General features: G+C 63.6%; 1 protein-coding gene across 1 annotated transcript; it reads right to left on the bottom strand.

Annotated features, from left to right (window-relative positions):
* Positions 1-524: 524 nt before the first annotated feature.
* On the bottom strand, positions 525-23,726 carry LOC111146068 (NACC family member 2). Its single transcript, XM_022501445.1, has 5 exons — positions 22,803-23,726; positions 4,877-5,041; positions 2,962-3,067; positions 2,500-2,597; positions 525-1,187 (listed from the first exon to the last, which is right to left on the bottom strand). Exons 1-5 carry the CDS (start codon positions 23,686-23,688, stop codon positions 682-684), a joined length of 1,761 nt encoding a protein of 586 aa, XP_022357153.1. The 5' UTR covers positions 23,689-23,726; the 3' UTR covers positions 525-681.
* Positions 23,727-24,004: the final 278 nt, after the last annotated feature.

Below are 24,004 nucleotides of genomic sequence, written 5' to 3'. Positions count from 1 at the left end.
TCGGGGCAGCGGCCGCGCCCATGGGGCCCAGGGGCACCAGAGGCTGTGGAGCTGAGGGGGCCGGGAGGGCCCCCGGGCGCAGGGCGGGAGGATGGAGATGCACGGAGCTCTCCCTCCCCCTGCTGTGCTCACACCGCTGCCCCCGCACACGCTCAAACACACACGCACTCACACATGCGCTCGCGCGCCCCATGCACGCGGCCGGCCCGGCAGGCCTGACCCTCGAGTCTCAGGAATAAGGGAAAAGGAGGAGTTTGGCCCCTGAGGGCCCAGCCCTGGCCCCTGGCCCCAAAGGGTGGGTGGGGTCCCCCGAGTGAGCAGCGAGGGTCGGGAGATGGGCCCCAGGCCACAGGACCCCCGATCTGGCTCCCAGGCACTGGGGACCGCAGGCTCTCGCCCCTCCCGGAGTGGGATCAGAGGCCCACGGCCTGGAGACGAACCTCGCAGGTATCAAAGGAGCCCTGGGACCTTCCTCGCAACTAGGTCACCAGCGGACTAACCCTTTACAGTATAACGAATGCATTTGTTTCCTTCATAAACTTTAAATACAAGCAGGATAAAAATCACATTTTTTTCAGGCAACAGTAGCAGTTCCGTAGTAAGTGGCTTGATCACATCTGTTTGTATTAGTAATGCATGCAAGCAGCTTTAGTACCGGCCGCGAGCCTCCCGGCGGCCCCTCTACAAGGTCCCTGGGTAGGACGCCTCCGGTCTCCGGGGCGCCGCGGGCGTCTGCGGCCGGCTGGAGCTCGCGCCCGCCTGCTCGAAGGGCTGCGGGGGGCTCGGGGCCGCGGCGGGCGGCGGCTCAGGCGCGGCCACCTCCTGGATGACCGAGCCAGCCCCGTCCGCCTCCTCGGCCGCGTCGAAGCCCGGGTGGGCGGCGGCGCTCAGGTCGACGTTCACGGCGTCAGTCCTCAGAGCCACGATGGTGGCCGCGTCCCCCCGCCGCTCCGCGTAGATGCGCTGCTCGAACACCTGCGCTGCGGTGGGCGGGAAGTCGGGGTCGAGGGGCACGCCAGCCGCCGAGGAGCCCATGACCGTGCGGTACATCTCCACCCCCTCGGGCAGCATTGACTTGATCTTGGGCAGCCAGCGCTTGCGGACGCGGCGGGCGTTGGTGCACATGTCCGCGGCGATGACGTTCATCTCGCTCTCCTTGAAGCTGGGGGCGAAGCTCTGACAGTACACTGCAGGGGTGGGGAGGGGCGGTGTCAGCAACCCGGGGAACGGGGCGCTCATGTGCTGCAGCCGTCCTCCTGGGCCAGCGGGGAAGGGGGCCTCCACCCTGCTGGCCGCTGGCCCCGGGGTCCATCCTGGCCTCAGCTGGCAGACCGGTGGTCACCCTTCTCACCACTCGATCCTGGAGGCCCTGCCCTGTTCCCTCAGGCCGGAACGTCCAGGGGAAGAGGGACAGTCGGCGTCAGAGCATGAGACCATGACGGGCCCTCCCTGAGCACCGGTTGGCTGTGTGCCCTTGGGCAGGTCCCTGGCATCTCTGGGCCTCACCTTCCTGCTCTGTCCCACCCACCCTGGGTCCCAGGGCCTGCTGAGACAAGCCGGCTCAGTCACCTTGCTCTGGACAGAAGGGCAACCGGGCAGGGCCCCAAGTCAGGTGGCCCTTGCACTTACCCACTGTGAGGCTCAGGCCTCTTGGGCCCTTACAGAGGCTCTTCCTCACAGGCTGGATGAGGAGTGTGGTGGGAGCCGGCCCACACCCGTCCTGCACCCAGCCCCCACCAGGAGGAAGCGGCGGCCAGGGCCATATCCGCACTCCAACCTTACTGAGAGTCCCCTGCCCCGGAAGCCCCAGGACCTAGCTCTGCAAGCAGCCTGGAGGCGGGACACAGGTCCCTGGGGCGAACCCCTCACGGCAGCATCGCCGCACACTGCCCGTTCCCGGAGCCCAGCCAGTCGCCAGCTTTGGGACTGTCACGACCGATCACAAAGGGCCCTCCCTGCTCTAGAACAAAATCGGTCTCACGAGACACATGTTCCAAGCAAGGAAGTGAGACAGTGTTTCGCGTGCTGACCGCCGCGGGAGGGCCCGCGGCTGGCCAGGGTGGCCCGAGCAGGGCGGTTGTGCTTCCCAGGGCTGGGGGGCTGGGCCGGGGGCAGCAGTCAGCCGCGGAGATGGACCGGGCTCCACGACACCCCACCCCCGCGCCCAGGAGCGGGAGGCAGAAGCCGGCGAGCAGATGGCAAAGGCTCAAAATAACCTCGAAATGTAAATAAGGGGTTTTGTTCAAAAAGGAAAATTAGATCTATTTCACATATTAAAATAGTTCCGCACGCAGCTGAATCCATCACGCTTGGAAACCCACCAAGAACGTTAACACCTCGAGACCTGGCTCCCACGAGCTGCTCTTTTTTCTTCCCCCTCCGCCCCCAAGCCCTACAGGGCCGGCACACCGCCCAGGAGAAGCCACCTCCCGCGGCCTCGGTCCCCAGCCCAGGGGACCGGCAGCCCCCCAGCCCCCCAGGGCACCCCGGGGCACTCACGTTTCACAGCATTCAGAACCCGGCTGTCCAGAGGCTTGCGGCTGGGGTCGCTCGTGGAGGAGCGGATGCCTGTGCCACAGCTGTTGGCCAGGGTGTTCCTGGTGGGGCGGGAAGGGAAGTGAGGCCGCCGGCCAGGGGGTCCTGCCCTCCGGGCCTCCCCCCTGCACTGCTACTGACTTCCGGGGGTGGGGGTGACCCTAACCCCACCACTCTCCAAGAGACGGGAGGGAAGCAAAGCCCCTTGGGGATGGGCTCCTCTGACCCACTCACGAAGCACGTGTGGCTCTTATTTTATGGGGAGGGGGTGTCCAGGGCAGCCAGGCCCCCTCCGATGGACGTGTCCCCTCGCACATCCCCGACCCACGGTGGGACATCAGCACGGCGGGGGGCCATGGACCCAAGACCACAGCGAGCGCATTGCCAAGAGGCCCGCGCGGCCTCCACACCCGTCCAGGGACCCACCTGTCGAAGAAGGTGGCCAGCAGGCGCCGCAGCAGGACCTTGTGCTTCACGCCCGCACACAGGTGGCAGTTCATGAGCTGACCGCGAGTGATGTAGACCCCGGAGCCTGTGACCGCCGGACAGGGAGGCCGTGACCCACGACCCGGGGCCATGAGCTTCCCAGGGCCATGGGGGCCAGAGCAGGCGAGCCCGGGCTGGGGGCTGCTGGGAAGCAGGGGGCAGCGCCGGGCCACCCCGACTTCAGCAGCAGCGCTCCCCCTGGGGCCTGGGACCCCACAGGCTGGGGACATCGCTCTAGGGGTCCCTCACTGTGCCGAGGCCCTGTCACCTGCAGGAGGTGCCCTCGGTCACATGCCCGAGCGCTGTCCCCAGGTCGCCCTTCCGGCCTCGAGGGCATCCCAGGCTCTGCCTCCTCGCCTCTCCATCCCTTCCCCAAAACCAAAGCCCCTCAGGCAGTGGGAGGAGGTGGAATCAGGGAGGTCAGCCGGCCCAGCACATGCAGGGGCGGGGGGGGGGGGGTGCAGCCCGCCATGGGCAGGGGTGCTCTCAGCGAGCTGACGCGCCGCTGTTCATCTGAAGGAGCCTGGCAAGCCCCGGACACCCAGGAGGGCCCGGCAGTGGCGAGGCCAAGGCCCGCCGAGAGCGTGGGGCGGCCTCAGTCAGCCCAGACTCTGCTTGTGGGGAAAGGAGCGGATGCACGTGTCGCTCAGTGTCCCCGACTCTGGAGAAGACGACACCAAGGGCACGTGCGTGGGGTCCTCAGGACGCCCACCGTCCCCGTCAGGCCTTCCCCGAGGACCCGCCATCACAGATCCCGCACTGAACCATGGGAGGGAAGTGGGTGGGGCAGGGTGGAAGGAAGGTACTTGGAGGTGCTCTAGCCCCGGGGGGGCCCTGGATGGAGACCACCATCAGAGCATTGGGTCTGTGCTGGGTCTGTGAAGGCCCCTGTCAGGACGTCTCTCGTCTGCAGAGGCTCAAGGCCGACAGCAGAGCAGGTCACCCGGGCCACACAGGCTGGGCACTCCCTTGTTGAAGGGACTCTGTAACAGGGGCTGGGGTACCGGGGGGTCTGCCCCACCAATGTCTAGCTATGGGTCGGGCCAGAGAAGGGGGCCAGCCCTCGTCCGTCCCAACCCCAAACGCTGACAGACGTGTGCCCCACCACTCTCTGCCCTGCTCTACTGCTGTCCCCTGGGACCATAGCTCCCAGCAGAGGGGACAGTCAGGCAGAGCCCCACAGTGCTGCCCTGGGTACGGCGATCAGGAGGAGCAAAAAGGACTGGGGGAACCCAGAGGCTCCCAGTGGGTGCACAACAGCACTGAGGAGGAGGGATGGTGCCCGTGGGTCCTGGCTGGCCCGTCTGGGGCTCCCCCGGTGACCACGGGAGGACACTCCCAGAAAACGGCTCCACCTCCCCCGGCACGGGTGACGGTTCCCCGAGAACAGCCTTAGATCTGCCAGGAGCGGCGAGGCCCCACGCGGCCCCACGCGGGGAGGAGGGCTCTTGCTGACAAAGGCACCCGGCCCCAACGGGTGCTGTCTGTTTTCATCGAACTCCGTTTCCAACTCTGAGCTGCATCCGGTGGGGACACTCTGGGGGCTGGGTGAGGGGACCAGCACGCAAACTCGATTTGGTTTTATCTGCTACCTAAATTAAAACACAATCGTGATTGCAGTCCCTGCCAATCAGACATGTGGCCGGCCCAGGGGATTCAATTAAAATGCTAAATTAATTCAATTGAATAACTCCTCTTAATGACACATTCTTCTAAAAGGAAATTAGAGGAAATTTAAGATGTTCTATCTTCTTTTTTTTGACTGATTGGTGATGAGTACATTGTTCACAGCTCTGAGGAGAAGGGAGGAGAGGGCATTTGCATACAACAGACAGGGCGGGGAGGGACCCTTCACCTGCCACCAGCTCCAGCTTCTCGCCGGGGTCCCCTTCCGAGTACAGCTTGGGGTGGCAGCGGTACCCGATCTGGCTGATGAGGCTGGCGGGTAGGGCCACGAGGTCACGGCGGATGAGGACGCAGGAGCGGCTCTCCAGGGGCACGGGCTCTGGCTTCTCTTGCACTGTGGACACAGACCCAATCTGGTTAGGGGAGCTCTCGGGCTGTGCCAGGACAGGGATGGAGATGGAGAACGCCCTTCCCTCCCGCCCAGGCCCAGGTCAGACCCACTCCATGCCCGCCCTCCGTTCTCTCTCCTGCCCACCTGGTCCTGACCCCAGCGGGCAGGACAAGAGGGAGTGAGCGAACGGAGGAAGGCAGGGGAGGGCTGCCCGCCCCCAGACCTGGAAACGAGCTGGGAGGGCCTAGGAGGCTCCCACGAGGTATCCCCCAGGCATAGGCCTGCAGATGAGGCAGGAACGAGTGGCCGGTGCGAGGGAGCCAGACCCGTGGTCTGACCAGGGAGAGCAGCCCCTCTGCAGGACAAAGTGCGGGCCGGAAGCAGCACTGGCCCCATGCGCAGCCCCGATGGGGCGGGGGACAGGGAAGCACGAGGGCAGCAGGCTGTGGGCATGGAGGTGGCTGCCGCCCGCCCCCGCCCCCAGGCCTGGTCTGGCCGTGGGAAACTGCTCTCCATCAGGCAGGCCCAGGGCAGGTGCACCCGGCCACCACTGAGGCTGGGCCAGCCTGTCCCCTCAGCTGTCCCCTCTGCACTGTGACCCACTCCCCCTTAGGGGTTACAGGAAGAATCAGCACCTGTGGGCACTGAGGGCGGGAGGGGCCAGGCTGGGCCAAGCACCTGGGGAAGCCGTATGGGGGCTGCCGCAAAGGGGCTTTGGGAGGGAGGATGGGAAGGAAGGGTCCTGGGCAGACCCTCCCACTCCCAGGCCTCCAGACCCTGGTGCAGCCTCAAGCTCCCAGAGGGGAGTGGTGAGGACCACTCAGCCGCTGGGGGCTGGCATCCTAGACACTGTGGGTGGGCCTCTGCGGAGAGGGCAGGCGGCTGAGACCAGAGCTGAGGGGGGCCTGCAGCTCCAGCCCATCCAGCCCGGACCTGGACATGGGTCAGAGGGTGCTGGGCCGCTCTGGGGGCTGGGCGCACCTCCCAGCAGGTGTGTGCGGGGCACCGGGTGGGACGGAAGACTCTTCCAAACCCGGAGTGCCCGTGGGCCCAGGGAGCACAGGGAAAACAACCCGGATATTTTAAAACATAATTACCCGCCCCCGTCCCCCCACGGCCTGCTGTGACTACACACGCAGACGCAGCACAGCGCGGCCGGCCCGCGGCGTTTACATGCAGAACGCTCACCAGCAGAAACCCCGCCATCCACCGTGCGTCCTGCCGTGTCTCTCTGAACAGCAGAAGTTGTCTGCACCCGGCACGCCTGCCCCCCAGCCCCCAGCCCCCAGCCCGGCTCCTGAGAGCAGAGAGCGGCATATCCAGAACATCCAAAAGAGCCTCTTCTATTTCTGCTCTGCCGAGCGCCGGATACCGCGCCGGCTAAAAATACCGAACCCGAGCAGTGGCTCATCTGGAGAGGTGCTCTGGAGTCCTTCCCTGCCCCTTCCCCGGGCCCCAGATCTCCCGCCACAGCAGCCCACAGCTGAGCGGAGCGGAAAGGGCGGCATGTGACCAGGTTCTGGCGGACCTGGGGGAAAGTGCAGGAGTGGGGGGGACGGGGGCGCAGGGACATGGGGGGGTACAGGGGCACAGGGGCATGGAGGCGGGGGCCGTGGGGGCACAGGGGAGCAGGGGGGCCCCTAGGGCATCCCTGTGGCCTTCAGGTGGGCATTCCGGCAGGCGTGCTGGGAGGCCCCCTCGGTGGGCTGTGGGCAGGGACACAGCAGCCCACGGGCTGCCCTGCAGATCACATTGAGGCACCCCACCCCCTTCCCCATCAATGGCCCTGTTTTTACCCGGCTTCAGGACTGAGGGCTCCAAATATTTTGGCCCCATAGAATGTGGAGAGGCACATGAAAGAGCGATTCGCTATTTGTATGGAGAGGAAGTAATCGCTCAGTGCGGGAACTGAGTCACCGTCGACAGGGCCTGCACAGAAGGATCTGGAGCAGCAGCCGGTCTGGGCCAAAGGGGACAGCGACCAAGGACAGGCAAACAGTGCCCCTCAGACCACTGGACAGAGAGAGCTGTGACCAGACACAAGGATGGACCCTGCGGGGGACTCTGGGCACCGAGAAGGGCCCCAAGTGCTCCCAGACTCGGGGACGCTGCAGAGTCCAGCCGAGGAAGGACGGGGCCTCAAGGACATTGCGCTGAAGGAGATGAGTCCAGCAGAGGACAGATCCTGCCAGACTCTGCCGCTGTGTGGGCCCGAGAGGGCTCAGGCCCGTGGGGACGGACCACAGGAGGGGAGATCCGTGTGTAATGGGGCGGAGTTCAGGTCAGGAAGATGGAGAGTCCTGGAGACGGATGAGGGGACGGCAGCAAAGCAGCGTGAGCGCACCCGCGGGCCTTGGACGGCGCACCGGACACCAGCGGGACAGGAAACCCCAGTGTGCACATCCTGGTGCATGTCCTGGTGCATGTCTCTTGAGAGACGAACAGTGACTGTGGAGACGTGGCCCTCACCCCCCAGTTCACACGGTGACGTCCGTCAGCTCAATCTCAGTACAACTGGGGCGGTGGGGGGGGGCGACAGAGGGCAGAGTGGGCGAGGCAGGCCTGGAGGGACCCTGGCAGGCTCCCCAGCTTCCTCTCCGGCACTTCCTCCCCCTCCCGTGGCTCCCTGACCGGGAATCTAGAAAATGTGCTGGGCCCTCTCCCCAAGCAAAGCACACAGATCCCCCAGCCTGCGGGACACCGGTGTGTCACGGGGCCCCAGGGGCCAACTTTGTTCCTGTCCCCAGGTGCACCTCAGGGATGGCATGGGGAGCCCCCACCAGGGCCAGTGGTCGCCTGCAGAGGATGGAGTACCACTGAGGCTGGGCGGGCAGGTGGGGGGACAGGGAAGGGGACTGCCACCCTATGAGAGTATATGCTGTTTGTTAAAATGGCAGAGGAAGGAAAGGGACCCCTGGTCCGTGATTATATGGGAAAATACAACTTACAACCAAATGGAAAGAAAAACGGTAAATCACACTGTCCACCTCTCCCGACTGTGGTGACTGTGACCAAGCCTGTGAGGTTCATGAGGGCAAGTGAGGGACCCCCCCGTCCACAGGCCTGAGTCAGACCCGCAAAAACACACTCGGCTCACTTGTGACCAAGGGTCACTCACCACAGCAGGGGAAGGGACAGCTGCTCCGACACGGGGTGCCTGGAACGGGTTGTATGTGGGCAAATCGCAAAAGGAAACCACAGAACTACCCTCGATCTAAACCTTACACCTTACCCGAAAAAGAGTAAAAACGGGTCATGGACCTAATGTATGATACAAAAGCGTAAACCTTTTGGAAGAAAATCTCTGTGATCTTGAGTTCAGCTAAAAGCTCAGACACAACCCACAGAAGAATCGATGGGTTAAAACCGACCAGATGAGGACGAAAACCTCCCGTGTGGGAACGAGGTACAGACAAGGCCGCCCCCAGGCCAGAAGGAGCGGTCCGCGGACCACACGCGACCCAGGGCTTGCCCCGAAAATCCAGCACAAACTCTCAAAACTCAACAGCAAGAAGACGGATGGTTTGGTTTTTAAAATGGGCAAAAGATCTGAACAGACACTCGGCCAGAGATGGTCCAGGTGGCCGATTAGCCCATGAAAAGATGCTCCACGTCATCAGCTGTTGGAAAGCGGCACATACACTGCACGGAGAGACCCCACTCCACGCGTACGGAGCAGAGCAGCTCACGAACCCCGGGCATGCCGGGCGGCGCGGGGGTGCGGAGCAGCTGGGCACGGGGCCCCAGCCGGCGGGCGTGCACGCGGGGACACAGGTACACAGCTTCCCGGGAGCCGGCGGTCCCACCCGAGGCACTTGCCTGGGAGAAACGAGACACGGACATAGTCCGCACAGGCCCCCAGCTCACCCTGCTCTGCTCACCAGCACGCCAGGCCGGAGATAGCCCAGGCCCCGTGGCAGCAGGCGGACACGGCCGAGCGCCCGCAGAGCAGGTCACCGCCATGCGGACGTCAGGAAGACCGCGGCACTGCACAGGGGAGCCTCAAACTCGCCGGTGGGACGGAAGGGGCCGGTCTCCCACGGTCACAAACCTGGTGTGTGGGACAGGGTCCCAAACGCAGGACTCTGGGGAGAGAGAACTAGCCGGTGACTGCAGGGGACAGCGCGGGGCCGGGGCCCGACGGCAGCCGCGTGGAGGCCAACGGAGCTGCTCTGCAGGGTGAACACACGCCGCACCGCCCCGCGCCCGCCCTGCCCTGTCCCTGCTCAGCCCCAGGTGGCCTCCCCGCTCTGCACCAACCAGACCCACAGCTCTGAAAGGGGCACCCCAAGACCGGCAGCAGCGCCCCAGGACACGACCATGTCAACACCCTGGGAACAGGGCTGGCGGCGGTTCCCCAAGGTGCACCTGGGCCTGAGGGGCTGGTGGTCATCACGGATGGTGCTCCTCCGCGTGGAGAAGCCACGGCCCCCACCGACGGTAAGATCACCCCCTCTTGTGGATGCTCAAGGGCAAGGACACAGGGCATCTCAGAACCAGCAGACACAACACGCTGGGCACAAATAAGTCCGGCTGGGAAGGCCCAGAAGAAATAAACACAAGTGGGAACAGAGGTGAGGCCGGGAGTGGGGACGACGTGTGTGCAGACACCGCTGCCCAGGGCCCCCGGGAGCACAGACAGAGAGGGACGTGGCAGGCCTCTGGGTCCCCATGCTCGGGAAGGCATAGACACAGATAGCCACAGGGGAGGACGCAGCACTGAGATGGCTCCGTCTGGACAGCACCGGGTGTAGCCCCAAGCCATGTCCTCCTGCCGCAGCCCCCGCCCCTCTGGTTCCAGCTCAAATACCCAAAATGTCCTCTGGGCAGCCCCGTTCGACTCAAACCTGCCGCAGCCACTGCCTGGGCCTAGACTCCACAAGTTCTGCTAGTCTTGTGGCCAGCACCCGGGTCTGGCCCTGGGAGACCCCATGAAGCCCCCGAATGGAGTCCCAGCAAAGCCAGGGGGCCTCTGTCACTGCCCATCTGACCAAACTCCTCCTGCCCGCCACCCCTCTGTCTGCTCCCAGGGCTCGTCCAGCGCCGGCCTCGAGATGCAAGCTGCCTCTCTGTCCCCTGTCCCCTGCACACAACCGGACAGGTCACGGCCGGGACACCAGGCGACAGCGGTCACCATGAAAACCCAGCAGGGCTCTGTGTCCGAGGAACGTGTTTAGGTAAAGTGCACACACACGCTCTGTACAAAGACGAGACGCAGGTCTCCGGGAGACAGCGGGAGGCGGAGGGACAGCTGGGAGAACGGCCTTCCCCGGTGTGGTCTCTGCGCACGATGATGGACGTACATTAGCTACGCCAAAATAAATGTGTTTATTTGATTTGATTTTTTTTTAAAGACTTTATTTATTTGACAGAGAGAGACAGCAAGAGAGGAAACACAAGCAAGGGAAGAGGGAGAGGGAGAAGCAGGCTTCTGCTGAGCAGGGAGCCTGATGCGGGACTCGATCCCAGGACCCCGGGATCATGACCTGAGCTGAAGGCAGATGCTTAACGGTGGAGCCCCCCAGGCGCCCCCAAAATAAATGTGCTTAGGTGTGCCTGGGTGGCTCCGTGGGTTAAAGCCTCTGCCTTTGGCTCAGGTCATGATCTCAGGGTCCTGGGATCGAGCCCCGCATCGGGCTCTCTGCTCAGCAGGGAAGCCTGCTTCCCCCCACCCCTGTCTGCCTGCCTCTCTGCCTACATGTGACCTCTGTCTGTCAAATAAATAAATAAGTAACTGTGTTTGACTTGTAAGGTTCCCCAGAGATGCCTGCCCGGCCATGGAGTGTCCCCCCAACATGATCAATTCCAGAAGCTGCATAAAAGTTGCTTAACTTTCAGGGCCAGGCCCCCTGAGCTGAGCGGTCAGTGGCCATGGGGCCGGGCAGCAGGGGCGCGGGACCTGGTGCAGACTCAAGGTGCCCCAGCCCGGGGGACCTCCTGGCTTTCCTTCAACTTCCTTCCACAACAAATCAGCACGTGTGGAGGCCAGATTCAGAAAAGTGACCACCAAGAAACTAAGAAAAATTTAAATCAAGAACGTGGTGTCCACATACAAGATAAACAGACATCAGATCTTGGGGCCTGCCAGGAGGAAGTGCTCTGGGGACCACAGGCCTTCAGCCAAGACCCAGGACTGGTCACGGTGCCAGGCATCCTGCCAGCTCCATCCGAGACCTAGAGGGCCCAGCAGACCCTCTCTGGAGCAGCCCCGGTGGGGGCTCCTGGACGTTCTCACACACGGTCCGGCATTCAGTAAGAAATCACCAGGAACACGGGAAAATGAGTAATAAAACCCCAATTTACAAAAAGACATGAGGTCAGACCCCCTGGGGATCCGTCCTGGACAAGAGCTCCGCACACACGCAGGGAGTGTGGGGATGCGATGGAGAACTTCACCGGAAAGCCAGAATCAGACCCTGGACACGGAATCAGTGCTGGAGACGGAACAGAGGAGGTGACAAGATTTTCGACCTGGAAGACAATCCAGATTGAAGCAGAGAAGGGGAAGAAGTGCCCCAAGAAAGAGTCAAAGTGACAATGAACGTGGGGGAGAGGACGACCCCATGTCCCGGGAGCCCAGGAAGTGGGCCGTGTGCACGGGAGGCCATCGTGGCTGAGAGGCCCCAGCGAAGAGGGAGAGGGAAGAGAGGGAAAGAGCCCAGGGACACTGTGCGGGGAAGTGTCAGCATAACTCGGGACATGGCCAAGAAGGGCTGGGGGCCCTGAAAACGTCCCCAGAACGAAGACAGAGCCCAGTTGGGAGGCCTTGAAGATCCCTGAAGGAGAAGCGTCCGTCGGGATGGACGTGAAACCTTAACCCTGGAGACAGCAGCGCATGAACTTACAATAAGAGAAAAAAGGGGAAAGAAACAGAATCAGGCTGACTGGCCAGAAAGAGGAAACAGAGGAACACGGGGCATCAGCGGGCACAGACGGGAAGCACAGATGGGAGAGGAGACCCGAGGTTGTCAGCAATTACACGAAATATAACCAGGCCGGGCTCAAAAGGACTTGAAACTGGAAGTCTGCGAAGCCCGTGGAACAAAAGGATGAGGAAAGGCTGGAAGCCACACGCGGACCCGCAGCGTCCGCCCCGACAGTTCACGCCAGCCGGAGAGCACAGAGACCCTCCCAGCCGGCTGTCGGAGGATGCGTGGGAGCGGCAGGACAGCCACTTCCACGGGGAGAGGACAGCAACCACGACGGAGTGTGCACGGTGCGCCTGGCCGGGACGGTTTACCAGGCTATAAGACGCCCTCGTGCTCCTCGCAGGTGTGGCTGGTGCGCGGGGGCGGACAGCTGACGGACGCCCAAGCAGAGAGCCGCTCTGAACACCCTCTGGCCGGGGGCGAAGAGGTGGCCGGAAAGCCTGGCACGTGTCTGGGAGCTGAGCGCCGCACCCCGGGCCGCCCACCCTGTGGGTCAGCTCAGGGACACGGGGGACGCGGTCTGTGCCATCGACAAGGGAAACGCATTACCCGGAAGGCGGCCGCACAGACCAGGGAGCGCACGGCCCTCGGCGCACACGGTGGAGAGTCGGAGGAGCCGGTTGTGTAAGCGTCTGCCTTTGGCACCGGGGAGACAACAGGCAGCGGAACCCGGAAAGTGGAAGCAAATTGAAGTGAAAACACACATAAGGGTGAAAAATAGAGAAACAAAATCCCAAAATCTTTCTTTGAGAGAAAGAAAAGGAGAAAGGGCAGAAATTAACAGGATTCAGGACGTGGGGCAGGAGCCTGCCGGACAGGGCTCGGCAAAGTTCCGACATAAAGAGGCTGTCGGGGCTGCATGTGTGTCGGCTGCGCTCAGGACGCGGCCCCTACCGGGCTCCAACCAGAGTGGGCGCCCCCTGCCCCGATTCACCAGCGGCCGGACGCAGGCCCTGCACTTGCCCTCTCCGTCCGCCCGACACCCCTTCCAGGAGTCGGACCCCAGGCAGCGCCACATGCCCCCCAGCAGTCACCCAAAACGGGGGGAAAAGAAAAAAAAAAATCAGGAAGCCAAATCGCGAGCTTCAACTGCAACGAGGCTGAACAGATTCCAGGAGCGCAAGGTTTCGGTTGTCTTGTTCGAATATTCAAGAGGGCTCTGTTCTCCGTAGCTCAGAGAAGCAGCAGAGGAGAAGAGGGGAACCACGTGACCGTTTCAATATTTAGAGACAAAGTTTTGGTTAAAATTTAACACTTACAAAAAAAGAAGGAAAAAACACTCTTCACCTAGGAAAAGAACGTCCTTCCTCTCCCAACGCGCACCCCAAGCGCCTGGAGCAAAGACCCCACTTAAAGACGCACACGGCAAGCTGCTCCCGCGTTTGGAGAGGCGGCGGCCGAGCCGGAAGCCCCCGCCAGTCCGGCCGGGCAGAGAGGAAGCCGCACGGTCAGGAGCAGCCGCAGAGCCCCGGGGCGGCCGACGCCAGGGCTGCACACACACAGAGAGTCCGGAAGAATCCGCAGGCGAGCGATCAGAATACGTAAGTGAGCTCAGGCCAGACTTTTTTCTTAAGTAATGAATCCCGTTTGTCCTGTAACACAACAACCAATGACAAGAAAGAAGAAACTTAAACACCGTGTAGATTCAAACAAACAATGAGTTTCTAGGAATCAATCTGACAACGGGCAGGCAGAGACCACCACCACAGTCCCAAGAAAAGCCCAGAAAAGGCGTAAGGAAGTGGAGGGGAACAGCGAGCACCGCAGGGACCTGGGTGCGCCCCAGGCCTGGCCGGAGGCGACGGCAAACCCCGGCCGAGCCCCAGCAGACAGGCTGCGTGGCGTCTGACAACGCGATTCTAAAAGGCGTGTGTGTAAGAACGCAAAGAGGAGGCAGGCCCAGTCACCGTAAGGAAGAGAACCAGGGACGGGGGGACGCGTGGTGGGGGACGTGCAGGGGGACGCATGGGGGCAGGGGAGGGCACGGCCCAGGTGGGCTCGCGGAGTGACGCCGTGGGAGGAGGTCTCCCGCGGACCCGTGGCTGACCTGCTGGGGAGTCTGGTGGGGTAAGGGTCCATGCTGGGCCCCGTCACAGCCCATTGAAACCGCAATCCCAGACATGCCACAGACACTAAAGCCTTTCCTGCGTCCGAATCCTGGCTGTTAGGAGGAGAACCGACACAAGGGGAGGTCAGGACGACCCCGGGACTGAACCGGATTTGAAGACACCGGCCTGAACGTGTGGCTTTAAATCCAGGAATCGCAGCTCTGATGGCCCAGACAGTGGCAGGTGCCCCGCCCCCCTGAAAGGAGAGTCGATCCTGGAACATTCGTGGAAAGAGACGGGGTGAAAAGTGCTGTAAACACCCTCTACGCTAGCAGTAAGTGCAAGTGCAGGAACGCGTGGGGGACGCGGGGACGCCGTCCGTGGCGGGGACCGGCGAGCCAACCCCAGGCTGAGGAGCCAGACCGCAGCCGCGGACAGCAAGCTCAGCACGCTGAACCTGCGGGGCGGGCAGGGGGCGGCAGTCTTGTCTTGCAAAGGGAAGAGCCCGGCTTCGCTGGCAGGGGTCACCTTCCCTGGCAGAGGTCACCTGTCACCACTGAGGAGCACATGCCATCAGGTGCCTCCTGAAGGCCACACCGGGAGGGACCCACCTCCCCGGAGCTCCACCGACACACGCAACCCGAGCCCACCAAATCCAAACAAGGGCTCTGCAGAGCCGCTGAGCCGCTCTGCGAGAGGCCGGTGTCCCGAGGGACAAGGGGCGAGAAACTGTCCCAGACTAAGGGGAGGGCGGAGAACGGCCACAAACACGCAGCGTGCTTCTGACCCGAGCCAGGGTCCAAGAACAGCCGGCTGCGGGGGGCGGAGGGGACCACGGGGACACCTCGTGGACCACGGCTCATAGGGGCCCTGCTCCACAGCTGGCAGGAGTGCGTACTTCCGTGGGACATTGTCCTTGCTTGTCACAAGCGCTCACCCGGGGGGAGAGGGGCTGACTCTGGCAACGTGCTCTGGGGGGTCGGAGACCCCACAGCCTCTCTGGGTGCAGACGAAAGGGCAGCGGAGCAAACCCAGCACCTTCTGGCCCGCGAGCGCATCCGAGCAGATGGCACGCATCGGGACGTTTCTGCACATTTAAAATGATTTTAAATCTAAAGTTTTGGCTTTTTTTTTTTTTTAAGGAGCACAGAGGAACGTCACAATATCTCGACGTGGAGAGAAAAGTCTTTCTTTAGACAAAACACAAAAACCGACTGATCATAAGGAAAAGCGGGTGAACATCTCGTATCCGAGCAGAAGGCGGAGGCCGGGTGGGGACGTCTCCATGACGGACCCAGGACAGGCAGAGTGAGGACAGGCAGCTCCCCCACAAGAGGGGACGCTCCCAGCGCAGGCCACCACGCCCGCAGCCACACACAGGCCACTTCTGAGTCCCGCTCAGCTCCACCGTGAGAGGCCCGGAACCACGAGCCGCGGGTGCCCCACACGGCGACATGCGGCAAGTCCTGGATCGACCGACAATGAGCAGACATGGACCAACCCGGAAAGGTGACCCCAAAGAGGAGAAAAACCGGTGAAGAAATGCAGGACGGCGCAAGGGGCGGAGGCTTTAGCCCAGCGACGGAACCTGACCGCGATGCCGCCGACGAGCCAAGAGGAGCCCAAGGAGGGGAGCCGTGGGCAGCCGAACCACGGGCGAAACGGAGCTGCCACGAAGACGGGTGCCCGTGGAGACACAGCGACTTCCTGCGGTTTCCCGGGAGGAAAGCCGGAGGCCGGCGTCCACCACACGCGACTGCGAGCCGGGGACACCAGCACAGACCTGCGCCCGGGGCAGGGGCACCCCCGCATGTCCCACACCAGCGAGGCCGACTGACAGAGGCGCCTCTCAGACGGACCCGCGAGTTTCTGAAACTCACCGCTGGTCCAGCGTCAGCAACGTGAGAAACGTCACGGGAAATTCGGCGGAAGGAAGACGGCACCAGATGGAAACTCGCGTCCACACAAAATAAATACGTGGGTAAATACCAACCGGGTCTTCTCATGTTTTTAAAAAGATTATTAGAGAGAGAGCATGAGCACGAGCCGGGAGGGGCAAAGGGGAAGCAGGCTCCCCGCCGAGCAGGGGGCCCGACGCGGGGCTCGATCCCAGGACTCCGGGATCGTGACCTGAGCCGAAGGCAGAGGCTTCACTGACAGAGGCCCCCAGGCGCCCTGGGCTTTTTTCCGTATTTTAAATATCTTTGAAAAGAAACTGGACATCACATGAAAGAGAAAACAGAACCTCACATTTTCTGCAAAAATTAACCCAGAACGACCCACGGACGAAATGTAAAACCCAAAGCTGCAGAACGTGTAGAAGGAAACGGAGGGGAGAATCTTTGCGCTCTTGTGAGCAACGACTTGAAGACAAGGCGGGCACGATCTGTGGAGAAAGAGCCGACGCTGGAACAGGGTGACGGTGAGAGGCCCCCGTGCCGTGGAAAACCCGTGTGTGACTCTGACCTGCCCCCACCACGACGTGGCAGCCGCCGCTGACCACAAGCCTCATGACAGCGCCCGGTCTGTGAGCGAACGTGACCCGCGTGACACGCTCTTCCCGTGACGTCAGCTGGAGGACAGAAAGTGCCACGAGGGAGACTGTGGGGACAAGAACATACGCTCACAGCGGAGGCCGCAGACCGTCCGCACGCGCCAGAGGGGGTCCCAGCAGTTCAAAGCCGACGGTTCAGGGTCAACTGTAATTAATGGCTTGATTTCATTGACATTAAAAAATGTCTGTTTCGTGTTTTTTTAAGATTCTATATATTTGAGAGACACAGTGAGAAAGAGGGAGCACAAGCAGGGGGAGGGGCAGAGGGAGAAGGAGGCTTCCGGCTGAGCAGGGAGCCCGATGCGGGTCTCAATCCCAGGACCCCGGGATCACGACCTGAGCCGAAGGCAGACGCTTCACCGACGGAGCCCCCGGGCGCCCCGAGAATGTGTTTTAGCAGAGACTCTGTCAAGGGGACGAACAAACACGGGAGTCCAGGAGAAAATGTCGGGGACTCACACTCCCAGCAGAGGCTTCCCCCGAATACGCGAGGAACACACACCTACCACCAGGGCCCGGGGAGCCCAACAAGCCGAAGAAGGGCCGAGGGTCGGGGCGCGGCAGCGGGCGGTACGAGGGTGGCGGACACGTGGGAGGAAGCCGACATCAGGGACAGCACCGCGGCCCAGCAGCAGCGGCTTTAAAACACGGCGAGCCCAGCGTCGGCGCGCGCGGCCCGTCTGGCTGCAGAGTGACCCATGGCACCGCGTCCCACGAGAGCTGGGCAGCGTCCCCCAGTCAGACACACGCCTGCCACGCAGCCGCCGCCTCACTGCGGGGATTCAGGCTGCGTGACGGGAGCCTCCAGCACGCACCAGCGTGGGAGCACGAGCGTGCACACGGCCTCGCTCTCACTACTGGGGACTAGAAGCCACGGAAACGCCCCGTGACCGGTGAAGGAGCAGCTTGACTGCTGTGGCCACGCGTTCACACAGTGCACGGGACATCCCCGCGGTCTGGCACCCCCGGGCCATCCCCAGGAGAACGCAGAGCAGCGGGGCAAGAGCAGGGGGAGCCGGGGTCCCCAGGGACCCGACGAAGGTGGCATGGGGAGGGGCTCTGGCGCGCAGGAGCCATGACAAGACCACCCGCAGTGGTGAGACGGGAGAACTGAGCGGCAGGATGGACGCCGGTTACTCACCTATCATTACCTGTTACCCGCTGTCTATTTCTATGCCGGGTCCAGACGCAGCCACCACCCCCGCCCCAGCCCTGAGATCAAGAGTTGGAGGCTTCCGCTCAAGACAGCCACCCAGGCGGCCCTGGACTTAGATTTTAAAACGGACTAGAAACCGAGCCCAGAGAGTCGGCGGTCTCTGGCGGGCAGAGCGGCGCAGGGGGAGGCCGCTGCGTGGGAGCACGGGGAGCACACGGCTGCACGGGGAGCACGTGGGTACACGGCAGGCCAGGCCAGAGGGGACGGGAGAGCGCGGCGGCAGGAGGGGCGGCGTCGCGGAGGAAGCGGACCGGCCGAGGGGAGGCGTCCGAGGCACAGAGTACATCAACAGTGAGGCCAAGAAGGAAACATTCAACCCGAAAGGTGCCAGCAGAGGGGCGCCGGGGGTCCGCGGGGGAGCTTGAGCGTCCGACTTATGATTTTGGCTCAGGTCATGATCTCAGGGTAGTGGGATTGAGCCCCGTGTCGGGCTCTGCGCTCCGTGCAGAGTCCGCTTCTCCCTCTGTTCCCCTGCCTCCTCTCACACACCCGCTCTCTCTCTCAAATAATGAATAAAATCGTAAAACACACCCAGGTGCGAGGAGGTGTTGGCAGGAGGATAACAGGAACAGGGCCATGAGGGCAGACTTGAAGCAGCTCTGTTGAAAGTCCAACCCCGGGGATGTGACGGCCTCGGATAAAAGACGGATGGTGGGACCCCGGGCCGCGTGGAAGGAGCTACAGCCCCACGTGGTCGAAGCCCAGGTCCGTATCCTGTGCCACGGTGACCCCGGGACCCGAATGCTCCCAGTCACCAGACCTATGACGCTCAGAACCAGCCTGGGTATGCGAACAGCTGACTGAGCACCACACTGGGGAGGGAACCGAGGGACTGACCCTCACAGCACAGACGAGCCCCACACGCACTCTGCCCAGACAGAAGCAGGAATGCCTCGTGCACGATGCTTCCCCTGACATTCTAGAACAGGCCAGTATGTCCGGATGGACAGAGAGCTGCTGGGAGGGCACCGGGGCGGGCAGTGACCACGCTCTGCCGCCACAGCCAAGACACAGACAGGCGCCTTTCACGCCCACTGCAGGGAGGTAGAATGAGACCCCGGGAACAGACAGAGGAGGAAACCCCAGGGTCCTCGGGCTGGAGGGTTACACGTGACATATGATGGGCTCTGTCCTGTCCCGTAGACAGAAGATGATGAGGACCGGGGAACCAGGGAGGCCGCCGCTGGAGGCTCTCAGGGACAAGCCCCAGACTGCAGCTGGAGTGCACAGCCGAGCCCCCTGCCCTCAGGGCCAGCACCTCCCCTATTGAGCTGGAGCACTGCCTTCACAGGGAGGGAAGCCCTGCCCCACCCGGGAACCCCCACCCCACCCCTGCTTGGGACCCACCCTCACCAGACCAGGGACAAAAAGCCCCACTCCTCCCCGGGCCCTCCTAGCCTTGGGGCTGAGCTCCAGCAGTGTGGACGCCCTGAACCAGGCCGGGAAGCAGGGAGGGCGGCTTGGGGTTGGGATTCGCAGAACAAACTTTGCCTTCCCCTTCTCTGTGAGACCCCCAAGCTGGAAGTGGGGCTACAGGTGGGCGCGGCCCCCGACAGGAAGGGGGCCGGGGTGCAGGGATGGACAGCCGCGGGATGGCAGGGCACCAGCCTCATGGATGGCAATGAGCAGGGCCTGGTCCAGGACACAGCACACACTCTGTCCTTCCGGAGTCCCAGGGGTCACCTGCAGCTTCTGCTCCCGGCGGGCGGAACCGGGAACAGACGTGTGCCGCAAGCTAGGACCCTGTCCCATGTCTGGTGTCGGGCACATAGGCAGACCCCAGGGGAGCTGGCTGGGCCCCCGAGGGAGCAGAAGCAAGGCCGGGTGGGGCCACTGCGCACCTGGGACAGCGGCCCATGGGGGTCCCCTCCCAGGAGCGAGCGGGGCCCAGTGGAAGTGCCTGGCTCGGCGCCTTTGTCTCTGACACCCGCAGGTGCAGGAGGAGGGGCTGAGCCTGTGGCAGAAGGTGCCACGGGAGCCCTGACGGGGTTGGGGGAGGGGAGGTGGTGCAGAAAGTGGCCCCTCCAGCCAGACCCACCCCACTGCAGAGATGGCAGAGGGACCCCTCCACCTTTGGCTGGCTCACTCTCCCCACCCCTAAGCGTCACTCCCGCCCATCCTGCCTCAGGGTGACCCCCAGCCAAGATTAAATACTTGTTCAAGGTCTGTTCGCGGTCTCTCTCCCTGTCTGGGCCACCGCTGCTCACGGCCCGTGGGTACACATGTGCCCAAGGAGCGTGGCAAGGGTGGCTGGTGGGAGCAGCCCCCACACCTCTGTGCCCCACCACCAACCCCACCGCCTGGAGGGGACGGGCCTCCTCCACTCACTCCCCTGGCTCAACGCTGGGGCAGGGACTTCCTAGGCCCCCAGGAGACTCCACTCCAAGCCAGGGGCTGTGGAGAGACGGGAGGGAGCCTGACCTGCCCTACCGATGCCCCCTGCCCCTGCTCAGCACCCTCCTGGTCACTCAGTCCTAAGAGTGTCCTTGGGGACTAGGTAAGTCAGCTGTGATGGACAAGGAGCCCAGGGGACACAGGGGACACAGGCCCTGTGGGAACACAGCGGAACCACTGGGGGACAGTCCCCTAACTTCATCTCTCATGTTTAATTCCTTCATTTCCAGAGCAAGAGGCTCAGGGCGCAGAAGCTGGTCTTGACAAGGTGGAGGGTGGACATGGGGGCACCCCGTGGGCTCCCACACCTTCCTGCACAGACGATGCTGGCCCAGAGACCCTAGGAGGTCGCCCAGGCCGAGCTCTCCCTGGACAGGTGGGTAAACGGGCTGGGAAGAGGGTCCCACATGTCTGTATGTGGCAGGGTGCGCCTTGGAACATCCGGATGCCACCAGCTCAACAGCCTGCCCAACCCAAGTCCGGGCGCCAGACTGAGGGCAGTGGCTGTCCAGCCGCCCAAGGGGCTGGGAGGATGTCCCCCAACCCGACCCCGCCGGCGCGCAGAGGGAGCCTGGGGTGTGGGCAGGCAGCCTCTGAGGGAAGGCCCCTCTCGCTGCCGGCTTGCCCCCATGGCCCCTCCCCCCCCCCCCTCTCCCCCCCGCTCCCCCGGCGCCCGGCGATGCCAGCGACGTCACTGCCGATAACCTAGATTTTAACCAAGAAATCGCACTCCCCCCCCTGCCCCACTTACGGTCTCACCAAGGAGAAAACCCAGACTGTAGCACCCGAGGCCGGCCCCAGGCTCTGCCCGCCGAGGCCTGCTGTCCTCTCCCGTTTCCCATCCTGCCTCCAACACCCCCAGGGAGAAGGCGGCAAGGGGCTCCTTGGATGAGTGACCCCCTGCAGGTACATGGCCCTGGGCCAGGCCTGTGCCCCCGGCATCTTGTCTTGGGGGGAGGTTTTGGGGGGATGCTGGTGGGAAAGCCAGGTCACGGTCAAGGCAGAGGAGCCAGTCCAGGGAAGCTTGGCCTCCCCCAGCCTGCCCTTCCCATGGCCACCATTCCATGCTTCCTTGGAAAACCCAAGCACAGAGGCAGGCCGCTACAGTCCTGAGAAGGAGACCCCAGACTCATTTCTGCCGTCCCAACACCTCGCCCTCTCCCTCAGCACCCCACTCCGGCCAAGGCCCATGGCCACACTGGAGGGAGACGTCTGGAGACTGGGGTCCTCTCCTGGCCCCATGGTGTCCCACGGTGGGCCACTAGTGGACAGTCCCTGCCCCTGGACTTTTGGCAGATTCCGGCTCCCTCCAGCTGAGTCTGGGGCCCCACGCGGCCCTTCCCCGGCCCCCAAGGTGGCTGTCAGCAGTGGGCAGAGGGAACTACACATGGGACAGCTTCCCAGAGGCCCCCCTAAGGCCCAAGCCCAGAGCCGGTATCCTAGTACCGGGACACCAAGCCCCTCCCTCTGCCACCCCAAGGAAGAACCACACCCAGATCAACGTGGTCTTTGCACTACGGTCCTGTGGAAGCCACTTAACTACCACCACGTGCATTCAAATGAAGTCATGAGTCCTATGGAAAAACCGTCCACTCACAGCCCCAAGGAGCACAGGCGGGTGCCCCCGGCAGAGCCTCCCTGCTCCCCACAGTGCTGAGAGGGCGCCGGCTTGGCCAGACCACCCCGACCTTGGCTGCTCTTGGGGAGAGGCCGTCCCAAGGTTCCCAGCAGGTCGGATTGGCCAGTTCCAGGCTGGACATGGAGTACGTGGGGGCAGGGGGCAGCATCTGTCCCATCAGGGCACCAGGACGCAGGGCACCAGAGGGGAGGAAAGTCAGCGCACTGTCCCTCGGGGCCCCAGCTCTGGAACGTCACTTCCCGCCAGCACCACGTGTCCAGAGCTGATCCACTGGGCACGGGACCTGCATGCAAATGAGCAGGCAGCGGGCCCAGGCACACAGCCAGTTTTCGGGGAACACGGAAGGCAGGTGGATACCCGATCCGGGGCCCCAACTCCCGGACCCTCTGGCCAGCAGACCCCAAAGAGTCTCCAGGAACCGGGACGTAGTATGTAATGCCACGTCCAGTCAGGGCATCCCCGGTACACAGGTCCCCAGTGGGGATCCCCCCCACAAATACCTTGGGGGGGCCGCTCACTCAGTTCAACAAGCACTTTCCAGACTGTCCCTTGATGCTGGACCCCGGGAGGTGGCAGCACACAAGCCGGATACAGGGGAGTCTCTCACCTCCTTGAGTCCCAGGGAAGGGCTGAGGTCAAAGTTCAGGTAGACGGGGCCCCACTGGGTCACTAAGGCCTTGAGCAGGTGGGTCGCACAGTACCCCATGAGCCCTTGGGCAGGTCCCTGGGCCACTGAGGTCCTCACTGTCCTCTCGTGAGCCCCAGGCTGTGGCTTCTGGGGGGAGGTTTCACCCAAAGTCAGGCATCCGGTCCTCAGCCTCAGCTGGGGACTGTCCCCTGAACTCCCCTGGCACAGCGGCCACCCCGAGCGCTCACGGCCAGAGGTCAGCCCCACCTCGGTGCCCGCGCGGGGCCCAGAGAGCACCTGCCCCCACTGGTGGGGGCAGCGGGCAGGGCATGGGCCAGGCCCCCTCCGCGCGTTACCTGCGTAGCTGCCGGTGGCCTTGATGTACATCTGGCCGAACTGCTCCTCTGCCATCGTGTCATAGGCCTCGTCGTCCTCCTCGTCCTCCTCGTTGTGGTAAGAGGTGGGGCTGTCGGTGGTGGGCAGGCTGCTGGCCCCCGGGCTGGTCCGCTCTCCCTGGGAGTAGGGCACCTGCTGGATGCTGGGGATGAGGGTGGCCAGGCTGGGCACCCCGTAGTAGGACACCCGGGGCAGCTTGAGCGGGGCTGCGCCCGCCGCCGTGGCACCCGCCACCACCGTCGTGCCATCCCGGGGCCCCGTCTCCAGCGGGCGCTTGGGGGCCAGGCCCGGGCCGGCGGCCGGCGGCAGCTCCGTGGCTTCGTGCTTCACGCGGGTCAGCAGCGGGATGGGCACGGAGGGGGACACGACGTAGGGGGGGGCTGCGGGGGCGGCCGGCTGCAGCTGGGTGCAGGGGCTCTGGGGCTCCGAGCTGGCGTCCTCGATCATGGCGGTCTGCGAGTCACAGTGGGGCGAGCTCACCTTGAACATGAGGTCCGTGCCGCGCTCCACGATGTGCTGGATCTGCAGGAACCCGGCCGTGTACATGACCACGAGCTGCTCGCTGGCCGCCATGGTCAGCCTGCCCGTGTAGCAGAAGGACAGGATCTGCTGGAAGCAGGCGGGCGGCACGGTGCCCGGCAGCTCGAAGGCGCTCTTGCTGTTGCCGCTGAACAGGTCCCGGAAGTAGAGGCTGCTGGCGGCCAGGACGGCCCGGTGGGCCTTGAAAGCCTGGCCTTTGACCACGATGGACACATCACAGTAGAGGCCCAGCAGGCGCTGCTCGTTGAGGCAGCCGAGCACGGTGTTCCCGAAGTTGGGGATCTCGATGTGCAGCATCTGCGACATGGTGGGCAGGCGCTGGAGGGCTCGCCTCACACTCAGCACGGGAGCGCCCGAGGGGGGCACATCTGCAGGGAGACAGGGCGCAGGGACACCCGGGTCAGGCTGCTGGACAGCCAGGGCTCACCCCAGCAGGCCCGAAACACACATACACACCCCCGCCCCTCCTCCTCGCCCGCCCCAGGCCCTCCAGCAGGGCCCTCCCCAGCGGACGGACAGACGGCCCAGGGAAGGTCCTGGGGCCGAGCTCCTCACAGCGGGACCCTGGCTGGGCCAGCACCCCACAGGGACTCAAGAGCTGCACAGCCGCATTCCAGCGGCG

The sequence above is a fragment of the Enhydra lutris genome, unplaced genomic scaffold, assembly GCF_002288905.1.
Source record: "Enhydra lutris kenyoni isolate GAN:26980312 unplaced genomic scaffold, ASM228890v2 scaffoldscaffold13, whole genome shotgun sequence".
In the NCBI taxonomy this organism is placed as follows: domain Eukaryota; kingdom Metazoa; phylum Chordata; class Mammalia; order Carnivora; family Mustelidae; genus Enhydra; species Enhydra lutris.
This window is presented reverse-complemented; position numbering and strand designations above follow the sequence as displayed.

What these genes read in the sequence shown, in the direction of transcription:
- LOC111146068 (XM_022501445.1), bottom strand. Translation starts at nt 23,688, where the DNA reads ATGTCGCAGATGCTGCACATCGAGATCCCCAACTTCGGGAACACCGTG. An exon ending in GAAGCTGGAGCTGGTGGCAG is followed by an intron (nt 3,068 to 4,876) that starts GTGAAGGGTCCC and finishes CGGCGGTCACAG; the next exon opens with GCTCCGGGGTCTACATCACT. An exon ending in GGTTCTGAATGCTGTGAAAC is followed by an intron (nt 1,188 to 2,499) that starts GTGAGTGCCCCG and finishes CCACCCCTGCAG; the next exon opens with TGTACTGTCAGAGCTTCGCC.